The sequence below is a fragment of the Centruroides vittatus genome, unplaced genomic scaffold (genome assembly GCF_030686945.1).
Source record: "Centruroides vittatus isolate TY-2023 unplaced genomic scaffold, ASM3068694v2 contig_452, whole genome shotgun sequence".
In the NCBI taxonomy this organism is placed as follows: Eukaryota; Metazoa; Arthropoda; class Arachnida; order Scorpiones; family Buthidae; genus Centruroides; species Centruroides vittatus.
In genome coordinates, this window is record NW_027122248.1 from 1,182,652 (window position 1) to 1,195,800 (window position 13,149).

Here is a 13,149-nt window from a genome sequence, read left to right on the forward strand (position 1 = left end):
GAATGAGTGAATATTTTGTTTTAATTAAAGAAAACACAAATATTACCCATTAAATAGTGTTTGAAAAGTAGTTTTGAAATAAAACCAGATTTTTTTCTTCAGTTTTGACTTTGTAAAAATTAAACCATGGTTTGGTAAGCCAGTTCAACTCGCAAGCACATAACCATGTAAACAGGCAGCAGTGTCATGAGTGACTGACCTGATCAGAAACAAAGTAAACAACATTTCAATTTCACTTTTAAAATACATGGTTTTTTTGATTTTTTGGTAAATTTTCCCAATTAATAGCTATAGGCTTAGTCAAGAAGTTATGTCATTTTATTGTAATTTTTTTATGGTTAATGCTATATTATTATTTTTTATATTGCAAATTTCCCCAAGTCTTATTCATATGATCAGACATATTCTGCATGTCTAGGGTTTATCGTGCAATTATAGAGTTAATTCAACAGCTTTTGCTCGTGTAAACTTACCTTATGCAAATACTAGCAGATTCATTACTGACAGATTATTAATTTTATTCTATTGGTTTTTTATTAAACATTAGTTAATTGACATACTTATAATAATTATATAAATTAATAATTGATTTAAATAATATAAGAAAAAGCAATTTTCCTTATACCATAAAATGTGTAAACTGAAATTGCACCATACGAAAGTTTTTTCTCATTTTGAACAGGTTTTAGTATTTATTTATTTTTAATCTTTAAACTAAACCAGATAATGTCACACAGCTATATTCATTTTTATAGTAAAATTACTTTTACGTATGTAAAAATTCTTTTACTAGGTTTAATCCAAAATGATTTCAACTAAAGATGAGAGTATTCCAATGCAAGAATTGATAACTATTCTAAAAGTTCCTGTTGTTTCTGAGAACTTGTACTAGGCTTGCTTGTTTAATTGCATGTTTTTCATTGTTTATGTGGGGGGTGGCTTATGCTCATTGCACATTGCAAATAATGTATATCTTTTGTATAAAGAATAAAGACTGCATATCTGAGAAGTATTCAGTCTTTGAGCTTACACAACAGTGAACAAATCAGTTTGAGTATCAAGAACTAGTATCTTGCTCTGCTGTTGAAAATTCTAATCACATTACTGTATTACAGACATCAAGTTATTGTAATCTGACTTATTGAAGAATTTTAATACTCTAATTAATTGTTAACTTTAATCTCTGCAATTACTAACAATGTTAATTGTCTTGTTCTTGACTATCCAGTACTAGTTAGTTATTAACTATTCCGTAGTCTTATTTGAATCTTGAAAGTTCTCAATTCTTAAAAACTAATTGATTCTACTCTCGGTTAATTCCAACAAAGAGTAATTATATACCCTTTATCAGATGATTTTTATTTCTCTGAAGAAGTTTTGAATAGTTCTTGGAATATGGTTTGTCATACTCTACAGTAATTGTTATACCTGGAGGCAATTTTATTTACTTGTTGAAGACAAGTAAAATTTTAATTTTTCACTTCACTTGTGTTAAATTATATTCTTTTTGCCCAAAAATCTCTTCTGTTTCTGAATTAGACAGGATATAATACAGAAAATTCCATTGTTCTGAAGTTTTCCGTTTAGATGATTTAGACAGAGTTAATCATCATAATACAGTAAAGTATTATAATGATTGATTTAATAATTTTGGATAAGTTTTATTAATTTTTGTTATTTAATTACAATTTATTTGTGAAATAATTAAAATACATATATTTTTATATATATTTTTAGAGGAACCACACTGTAATTTTCCACGTAGTAAATTACAATATCTTCAAGAAGTAGGAACGGGATGGTTTGGACAAGTTGTAAGAGGAGAAGCACAAAATATTATTGCAGATGAAAGAAAATCACAAGTGATAGTGAAAATATTAAGAGAGGATGCAACACCTTCAGAACATATATATTTTTTACATGAAGTTTGTCTTTTTAGGTTTGTTTGTTTAATTCAAAAATTAATAATAATAATAATAGTGAAATCAATGTAATTATAATGTTAAAAATAACAAATTTTAAAACTTTTCCTTAATGAATGAACTTTTAGTAGAAATCTTTTTAATTAATATATTGTTTAATTAAGTAGCTAAATTAATATGTACATGAACTGAATATTACTAATTTTTATACGTTTCTGTTACTGCTTGTTATGGAAGCCAAATTCTGTTAATCTTAATTTGGAACATTATTGACCCTCTTTGGGGTCAATAATATTCCAAATTATATTATCTAATGTCTTATCTAATAATTTTATCTAAAACTTCAACCAATAATAGTTGTAAACTTCTAGAACAGGAACATTATTGCACTTAGACTCTTTGATATGGTGAAGGTCCATAAAGAGGGCTGACCTTTAGGGTCATTGCTATAAGACATTTGCCCCACTGTATTGTTTGATAAAAACTTTGCCTAACTTTCTCACTACTAAGGCATATAAAGCAGAATATATAATCAGTAGTTTTCTTGAAGTTATCAAAGCAATTTCTTCATTACAAATAGGTGAGGATTATCTAGTGGTTTTAGATTAAGAAGGACTATATCCTTCCATATGCAATGATGCAGCCATTTCTCTTACAAGGGAACACATTTACAAAAGCAAAGGCTCCATAACAAGATCAGTTTCTAAAAGTAATTATTTTAGAATATTACCCCTCAGTTAGCTTATGCAATTTGTGGTCTGTTCCTTACTTGCAAAATGGGCTTGCCATTGTGAAGTAACAATTTATTGGGATAAACCTGTTTGTATAGATGTGTTGCAAAGGCAATCCTGTACCAGGGTACTTGAGTAGGTATATATTTAATGTCTTTAGCATTAATTATTGTTAGATGGAATGAATGCCATGTCACTCAATGATAATTGGAAACCTGCCCCGGATATGACAGACTACTCATTTAGCCAAAAGGCTATTAGAGGGATAACATTAGATATGTCATTATATCTTCCTTTTATTTTATTTTCATCTTTGCATGTTTTAGCAATAAAATTTCCTTCAATCTTTAGTTTTTATTTCAAAATATGTTTGTGCTTTTAGATTTAAAAATATGCATTTTAAAAAGAATGAGTGTTCTCTTTGAATATCAGTTGTTCTAGAAGTTTACAACTGTTATTGGCTGAAACTGACCTAAAAAAGGATTGAAAACATTTCCAACTAAAAAGATTAACAGGATTTGGCTTCCATAGCAAGCAGTAACAGAAACATACATTGATAATGGTGCTAAGATTCAAAGACTATAACAATTGTTCATTTTGTTCATGAACACAGAAATATATTAAAAGGTTTCAATTTATTTCAAATTTGAAATAATACTTAGAGGATAGTCAATTATTTGCAGTTTTCTTAATTTTTTTATATTTTTAGTTTGATAATTTATTTACTTTCATTGAACTCTTCAGAGATTCATGCCATCCAAATATTCTACAGTTGTTAGGACAGTGTTTGGAATGTGATCCATTTTTAATTATTTTAGAATATTGTACAATAGTAAGTGTTATATTTTTTGCAATTAATATTTCATATTTTTATTTGTATGTTAGATTTTTTACATTGATTAAATATTTAGATGATAATTTTTGTAATTAAATTTATTTGCTTTCATGTTTTATATAAAATTGGTATTTTGATAAAATCATATTATTTAATGCAATATATTTTTATATTAGAAATTCAAATAAATTTATTTTATAATAATAGCAAGTTTTATTTATTTATTAAGTTTTACAAGCAAATTTATTTTGTAATAATTTTGTTAATAATAGCAAGCTTGACACCAAATCTAAGTTATATTTAGTAATAACAAGAACTTTCAACATTTTCCAAATCAAATATTCATTTTCCATACTATATTCATAAAAACCATAAAATTAGAACACGTTATAGTGTTACTATACTAGTCATACTTAAATAATCATTAAACTTTTACACAATAACATTTCTTTTCTGACAAATAAAACTGAAGAAATATCTAAAGCAAAAGTTATCTGAAGACATAAGTTTTGTTTTTCAAATTTATTTTTAAAAATAAAATTTATCCAGGAGTCTTAAAAATTGCATTAATTTATAATTCTATATCGTGTGTGAGACTTCTTTATACTGAATCACGAAGTTAATTTCAAAATATAAGTGAATTTAATTATTTTAATTAATTGAAAAGCTATGAGTTATTTGTTTCATATATTGTTTAAAAATTTGTAGGATTTGAAAAGTTATTTACTTCAACAAAAGAACAATCCATCACTTCTTAAAGAAGGACTTATCCTTCATGTCTGCTGTAACATAGCATCGGCACTTGAATACATGCATGAGAAAAACTTTATTCATACGTAAGTTTTGCTTTAATAAATTGAAAAAAATGATTAGTGTATTTCTATTTTAAACAAAACTTTTCCTGAAAGAAATTGATTATTTTATCTAAAAAAGTAAAAATTATATTGATATTGTAAATATTGTTTTAGATACTTTTTAGTAAAGTTTTTTAATAAATGTATTTTAAAATTATTTCTTCAGTAATTAATATAATTAGTAAAATCATTAGTATATTAAGAATCTTCAACCTTTAGCAAATTGGAATATCATTTTAGTGATGTTAAATTAATTATAATAAAACTAAACATTATCAAAAAGTATATCACAAGTTATATACTTTAACTAAAATAGCATGTTATTGGAATGAATTATGTATCATGTGAAATATGAATAAATAAACTAAAAATATTAAATTTGAAGTATTTGAAATGTAATTGGAATGTTTATATTTTATTACATAATGAAGAATACCCATATAATTATTGTAAATGCTTTTTTAATATATAATTCATATAAATTATTTATTTATTATTCATTATACTTTAATAATAGTGATCTGGCAGCTCGAAACTGTTTAGTAACTGAAAATCCTTTCAAAGTAAAAATTGGTGATTATGGTACTTCAATTCAAGCTTATAAAGTATGTATAATATATTTTATAGGAAATTTTACTTTTTTCTGATATTTTTATATCATTAAAAATTTTATTTATTGAAAAAAAATGATGATATATAGTTAGATTAATTAAATTATAATTTTTCTTTAAGTTGATAAACCAAATATACCAGGGTTTTTCTATAAAAAGTTAACTGCAGCCGAACTGAAAGATCGATTATTATTAAATTTAATGTTTTTCTGGTTAACCTTCTTTATTTTTGGTTCTGAAGAACATTACATGTTTTATACAAACATTTGTATAAAAACAATAAACAAATTTATTTGTATTTCATGCACAATTTTACCAAAATGAATGGTTACATATGGTTTAAAAGTTTATAAACACTATTCCTGGAAGGGAACTAAAGAAATTCAACATACTTTTGTCTTGGAACTTTATTTCTTTCAATGTACAGTACCATATTTACTCGAATATAAGACGACCTCGCATCTGGGACGAGGTGTGACTTTAAAGATCAAAATAAAGAAAATTAGATTTATTAATACAATTCTAATTTTATTTCATTTAATCTCAATTAAAATATCAAATGAACATAAATGCATACATTATTCTGCAAAAATTACTAGCATTTTAAACTTTAAGGAAAAATCTTGTAAAATTGACAACAATTTGTTCACGTAAAGCTGGACAATGGGGAACACTTTTTTTCTTGTGGCCAATTCATAACAGTCAAATCCACTCTCCGTTGATTACACTTAAAGAGTTTCTGCAAATTCTGATTTCCGAATAATCATCTATTTTCACATGGGAATGGATCAAAACTTATATCATGCTCCTATATCATTTTGAAATTTCAATCTGGAATTCAATTCAAAAGCTATTGCTATTCATCTTTACTCCTGACAATACACAAGAACAATTCAAACAACTCAGATAAAATACTTGTTTTTAAATACAAGAGGGTAAGCATCTGGTAAAAAATGCGAATACACTGTTTACAAAAATTATTTGCAAAAAATGCAAAGAATCTTTTGTTTGCACGTATAGGATGACCTAGGAATTTGAAGCTGTGATAAATGAATATGTGGGTACCGAGGAGGAATGATGAGGTCAGACCTCTGTCTAATTTCGGCTAACAAGTCGGAGGGACTTGCCCACAAGTCAGAGATGGCTTATTTGTCGGTAGGGATCCCGTAGGGATGAGACTACTTTTCATCCGGTTGAGTGTAGGAGGGAAGGTGGAGTTGTGGTAAGGTGATAAGCGAATATTCGAGTAAACAAGACACCATGTAACATGATAACAACGATTTAATAAAAAAAAATACGTTATAAAAATCTGACATTAAAGGGGTGACATATATAAAAAGCTATATATCCCTACCACTCGAGGAGAGAGAGAGCTCACATAGATGGATTCCATACCTCTTAGGCAATCCAATGTTCTATAGCGTCGTACCCGTATACCAAATCGGTAGGATATCCACAGTTTCGCACAAGAGACGTAAATTCCTTCGAATTCAGAGACGTGACTTATTTTTAAGCAAGAGACGTTAATTATCTTTGGCACACACTCTATCTACCGGTTGACGATCGACTCCCCTTTTGGGGGGAAGGAAGCCTCTTATATAACTTTTTGCTGGAAAAGTTGATCACGTGAATGTGACTAGGTCACAGGTGTTCCCGGGATTGAAAACAATACGGCAAATCTGGGTGCTAACTATAAACTTAAGTTGCAAGATGATCTGTACTCAGCGTAAGAACAATGGATAGTTGTCAGTTATACGGCCGGGGATGCATATTTTCTCAGCCAGGACCTTTTCTAGCGAGGATGTTTATAATAGGAAAATTCTCAATTCAATATAGGGAACAATTATTATAATTTTACGTTCAGGGGGATTTCCAGATCTCACAAATACAAACCTCATCTTATATGTGAGTAAATACAGTATTTCCTCCTCAAAAGATTAACTTATTAGCCATCTCATCAATTCTACAGTACATAGGTAAATAAACAAAGCAAATTTAGTCACTTTGCCCTAAGCCTAGTTTGAATTTCTACTATTACAAAATTCTCAGGTGCTTATAACTTCTGTCAGCATTTTTTTTTTTTTTTTAAGTTTTTCCTTTATTCTATGAAAATTTTATTTTGAGAGTTTTCTGATTTTAGTCAAAATATATATGAATAACCATTTACAACAGTTTTATTCCTTAGCTTAGCTTTGGGAAGGAATAACCACATTATTTCTTTCCTAAGCTCAGGCTTCCTTTACATTCTCAATTTGAACTGTTTAATCTGATACTCAGACTGTAAAATGACTCTGTTCTAGAATTATGTTTTATGTAGTTTGTTTCAAAACGTAACATGCAAATCAAACAAGTTTAATTTGTAAAATGATTAATTATCATGGAATCCTAACAGTTGTAAATTTCTAGTTAGAATTTCAGTTAATTTGTAAGTCAATAATGTTTTTATTTTATAATTTTATATTTACTTAAAGTTTTTTTTCATTATGTAAGCATATTAATACACATTATTATGCATTAAGTTATAAAATAATTAATAAATCTTTACAGTGAGAGATTTTTCTATAATTAAAAAAATATTAACTATAAACTAAAATTTTTTAATACCCATCAGTTTACTGCTCTAGTTAATATTTTATCATATTTTTGCCTTTTAAAATACTAAATGAAGTGGAGATATATCTTGAAATGTAAGATTTCTACATATATATGATTTTATGTTTATTTCAGCAGAAATTTTAAACTTAATTTTACTGTTTTGTTCAGATAGACATCATACAATAAACTTAGTTTAGTATTTAGGCTGTATTTTATTTTTTTTTCCTTTTTTTTTTTTTTAAATTTATGCTGTTTACATTTTAGGATCTGCATTTTTCTTTCTTTCAGACAATATTAAAAAAGTTACATATTATATTACAAAGTTTTATTCTAGGAATTTTATTGACAAATTTGAAATATTTCTAAAACTGATATTATTACTGATCTAATTGTTAGGTCCTTGATGAGCTGCAATTTTAAAAAAATTGTAGACTTATAAATGTCCCACTGTCGTCTGTCTGTCTTTCCTTAATCTTGAGAATGGTATTAGGTAAATGAAATTGAAGATCAGATATGGAAAGCTTAGAGATAGGAGCCCCCAACTAACTATATATGAACTTCTGATGTAAACTGGAAATTACATTATTTCCGGTTTACGTCAGATACGCTTCTTGTCTAGTCTTAGTATAAACTTGTAAGGCATTTAAAAGAGTTTCGTGCAAAGAAATTCTGAGCTCCAGTTTTAAACTGTGTTTTGGCGGTGTTTTTGGAATATCTTATTAGTGATATACATCGTTGGAAAGCATTTCTTCAGGGGATTCGTATGACATCTAAAATATTCTTGTAGGACAATTAGGGGAAAGTTAGAGGGGTTTGAAATTTCGGTTTTTTGGAGGGCAATAACGGATGGGGATTTAAGGCTAGGGGGGCAGGAACTGAGGGAACGATAGAGGGGGTGTTCGTTAACAAGGGGTGTGATTTTGGTTAGGTTGGGATAAATACTTTCGGTTTTATATCGGGTTTAAATTCTTAGCATTAATCTCTATGGAGAATTTTCAAATTCAAACGGTTTTTATAACGGCCATTCCCGCCTTTACTAACGGCCAGTAACAGTCTTTCTAACCGACGCAATGGTATTTGTAACGGCTGTTCTTTTTAAAATTTACCTGCAGGTGTGCAATTTTCGACATCGATTTCTTCCTTTTGATTATTGGAATTTAATTGTTGTGTTTTCATTGTTGTAACGGTTGTTTTAACTTATTTATTATTAAATTATTAAATAATTATTTTACATGTAAATTCCTTTAATATTAAATATTTTCAGTTTAATCTTGAATTTTCTTTTGGGAATTATTATAGTATTATGGGATGTCAGATTTAATAGCATAGGTTAAGGGTTTAAATTAATTGTAGTGTTAATTAAGGCTTAGAATAATATTTAAATTTTATTTCTTAAATTATAATTCTTAATTGGTATTTGGTATATTTTTGGGAGTTTTGGATACTTTTATTATAAGTTTAGTATTAGATCCATATTATTTGCATAATTTTTCGTACTCGGCATGATGGAGGACTCTGCCATATTTAATAATACAATACATGAGGAACCACCTCAAGCAAGGTTGGATAAACCTTCAGATAGAATAATGGATAATGAGGTGTCACACCATAGGGAAAAGGAAATTTTAAAGAACGCAAGCACTCAACTAAAGCGCATTATGGACCTTTTGCCCGAACCTCATAAAAGTCATATCAAAACTGAAGAAAGAAAAGAAATAAAAGAAAGAGTGGCACAACTATTCGCTTCCGTACACCAAATGTATGGAATACTGACAGAAATAAGGACAAAGGAACCAGGCAACATATTACCACATATTGCACAGTGGACTAATAGTCAAAACAAAAAACAACCCACATATGCAGACATGGTGAAATCAAACCATAATACAAGTCAAACAACTAAATCTATTAATAAAATCATAGTTAATAATGAAGGGTCTGGAGGTGGCCATGCCCTTATCCTGTACCCAAACATAAACGATGGAGAAAAAACTGACATGAAATCTATAATCAAGACAATAATGGATAAAGTGGAACCACATAAAATAAAAGTTAACATAAAAGCTGTCCGCCAGATCAAGGGTGATGGGGTATGCTTCCGAGTAAAAAGCAGAGGCGAAGGAGAAATGTTGGAAAAAGCCATCAAAGAAGTTAAAGAAATACAATCTAAAATTAGATACAAAAAATCAGAAGGAAGAAACCCAAAAATGATACTCATCAACGTTCCCAACACAGTCGAGACAGAACAATTACTTAATATACTGTATGAACAGAATCCAACATTGGAAAACATAAGAAAAGAAGAATTTGAGATGGGCTGCAAAATTACTCAATTTAATGTCAGAGGAAGGGCAAGGGAGAATTGCCGCCACATCGTAATAACAGTTTCCCCAGAGATAAGAAAAGAACTTCTAGCTTTAAAAACAATTGCAATATCGTGGGCACAGATCAAAGTTGATGACTTCCTGCCAATCATTAGATGTTACAGATGTTGTGGCTTTCAACATTTCGCCAAAGATTGTCAACAAAATCAAACTTGTAGTCACTGCGGACAAGGACACAAATATCAAGAATGTGAAAAAACAACAAAACCAATATGCGTAAATTGTGATAAAGAAAACAAGCACCTGTCAAAAGACAAAAAGATAAGAACCGATCACAACACCTATAGCTTACAATGCCCAACAGCACAAAGACTCAGACAGCAAGTCATCAATCAGACCAATTATGAAATTTAATCGTATCCAGTTCCCAACCCAGACAAACAATAAAAATAATGGAAAGAATACTTCGGATCTGTGCATTCTACAGATAAATACTCAACACAGTAAAGCAGCTAGCTCACTGACTCTAAAAACCGCCAATGACTTAAATGTAAATATCATAATCATCCAAGAGCCGTATACCCTCCAAAATAAAATAATCGGATTCGGAAGTTGGAGAATACTCACAGCAAGAAGTGATGATAAACCGAAATGTGGAGTAATAGTAAGGGACAGCCACCTCGATGTAGCACTTATTCTGCAGCTATCCACCCAAAGAATAACAACTATAACTATTCATCAGACAACACAGCTGTATATACTTAGCATATACTTTCCCCCAAAGGATGATGATAACGACTGCATCAAGGAGCTTGATGAGACCATTCAGAAAATTCAAAGTGACAAAATCTTTATTGTTGGAGACGTTAATGCGAAATCGCCAATTTGGTTTCACCCAAAAGAAGACCGTAGAGGACGCCTTTTAACTAATATAATGGACAGTTATAACTTTTATTCAGCTAATACCACTGTTTACCCCACCTTCTATACGGCATATGCGGAAGGTTGGAGCGATGTTTTTATTGCCCCAGTTAGCATGTGCGACATGGTCACAAGCTGTGAGACACTCCTCCGGGAATCAGTAAGTGACCACAGATACATTTTGGCTGAGTTATCAGGCTCATTTAAAAAAATAGAAATAACAATAACTTCATCCAAAAAACAAATTGGGAACAATTCAAGCAGATATTTGCCACAATATGGAGAAATTACAATTTCAGTAGTATCGAAACTGAAGACACTGTTAACCAATATGTCGAATACATAACAGATGCGATGCTACAAGCTAAAAGAATATCAACCAGAATTACTAGATCAAAACATAGAGAGACGGTATGGTGGAATGAAAACCTAACCACCCAACAAAGAAATGTTAGAAAACTACGAAAGAAGGTAACAAAAGCAACAGATGAAGATAGGAAGCATAGCCTAAAAGAGAAATACAATAAAGCCCTAAAAACTTACAAGAAGAGTATCAACTATGCTCGAAAAAAAGGCTTGGCGGGATTTTTGTAGCCGCAAACTTCAAAAAATCCATGGGATGTCCCATATAGAGTTGTCTGCGGTAAGAAAAGGAAATGTCACATGCCAAACATTGTAGGACAAAATGGGAACACACCTGATCTGGATATAACTAATAACATAAAAAATATATTACATCATCATTTCCCCACAGATGACGTGACTACTGATCTAGAGATTCATGAAGAGATTAGAAATTCTATCCACCACCCATCCTCACAGGAAGAAGATGATATGTTCACATTTTCTGAAGGTTAGAAAAGCTATATACACGTTGGCAAAGAAAAAAACGCCTGGCTTAGATTGGATTACGGCGGAAATGACTAGGGCCGCTTTCGATGAAATACCCATAGCTCTGGTTCTTTTATTTAATAGTTGTCTTAAACTTGGATATTTTCCATCTTCATGGAAACGTGCAAATGTGAAGCTGATTCCCAAAAAAGAGAACGCTACTGAACGTGACGAGTTCCGACCTATTAGTCTTTTACCGGTATTGGGGAAGATACTTGATGGTATGTTAATAAACAGAATAAATTGGCACCTTCGAAAAACCAACAACAGTAATAACAATCAGTTCGGGTTCAAGCAAGGGACATCCTCAATACATGCGATACTCAATGTTAAAGATTTTGTTCACGGAGCATGGGAACGAGGGCAACATGCGATGCTTATAAGCATCGATTTCAAGAAGGCCTTCGACAATCTGTGGTGGCCTAGCGTCATCCAACGGTTAATTGACACAAAATGCCCAAACAATCTTACGAAACTTATGAGGAGCTACTTACTAAACAGAACTGCAGGTTTTTATACAAATAACATCAATGTGGAGATCGAAATTTCAAAGGGCTGCCCACAGGGATCTAGATGTGGGCCCGGAATATGGAATTTAGTACTTGACGATCTGTTGGACCAATTCAATAAAACAGAAGAATTAAACCTGCAAGCTTATGCTGACGATACCTTGTTAATGATCTCTCACAGAAACTGCGACAGAGTTGCCGATATAGCAAACGACACTCTAAAAAAAATAGGAGACTGGTGCAATAAATAAAAATTACTGATCAACTGTGACAAATGTGAGGCTCTTGTTAATACACGAAAAAATAAAAGGGGACAGCTTAAAAGATCGATAAGCGTTAAAATAAATGGCCATAATATAAAAAATGTACCTCAAATTAAATACCTAGGCATCTACCTTGACAGGGCACTTAACTGGCAATTTCATGTTGATCACATCTGCAAAAAAATTACTAGAAAATCAAACCAACTTATTTACATCACAAGAAACACGTGGGGCCTAGAATCCAAAAACACAAAATTAATTTATAAACAAGCCTTGGAACCAGCACTCCTATATGGTGTTCAAATCTGGAGAGAAGCGTTAAATAACACGCATATGAAGAGGAAATTATTGGCGGTACAAAGAAGATCAGCAATTCGCATATGCAAGGCTTATTGCACAGCCCCAACAGACGCATTATTGGTGATTGCCAATTTAACACCAATTCACTTAGAGGCGAAAAGACAAATTTGGCATTGGTTCCTTTTGAACAAAGACCTGACCAGCTGTTCGGAAACTGAAATAAAGGCACTCCAGAACATGGGAGTTCTCCCACCAGATAACATGGATTTTAAAAAACACCTTATTCATGACAACATTGATCACATTCCCAAAAACGTCAACCAAACAACTGACCCAAAAAAGAACTGTCATTACGAAATATCGCTGGACCCCATTGATATGTCCACCATCGAT

General features: G+C 30.6%; 2 protein-coding genes across 4 annotated transcripts in view; one reads left to right on the top strand and one right to left on the bottom strand.

Moving 5' to 3' along the window:
• Positions 1-13,149, bottom strand: part of LOC136977194 (acyl-coenzyme A synthetase ACSM3, mitochondrial-like) — a 148,512-nt gene that overhangs the window by 96,806 nt on the left and 38,557 nt on the right. The window lies entirely within an intron of this gene.
• The window catches only part of LOC136977186 (serine/threonine-protein kinase LMTK2-like), a 42,310-nt gene that overhangs the window by 18,498 nt on the left and 10,663 nt on the right, over positions 1-13,149 (top strand). For all 3 annotated transcript variants that reach the window (XM_067272634.1, XM_067272635.1, XM_067272636.1), the window contains 4 exons: positions 1,738-1,939; positions 3,398-3,485; positions 4,197-4,324; positions 4,860-4,947. In XM_067272634.1, the coding sequence (XP_067128735.1) occupies positions 1,738-1,939; positions 3,398-3,485; positions 4,197-4,324; positions 4,860-4,947 (506 nt within the window). The remainder of the gene's footprint in view (positions 1-1,737; positions 1,940-3,397; positions 3,486-4,196; positions 4,325-4,859; positions 4,948-13,149) is intronic.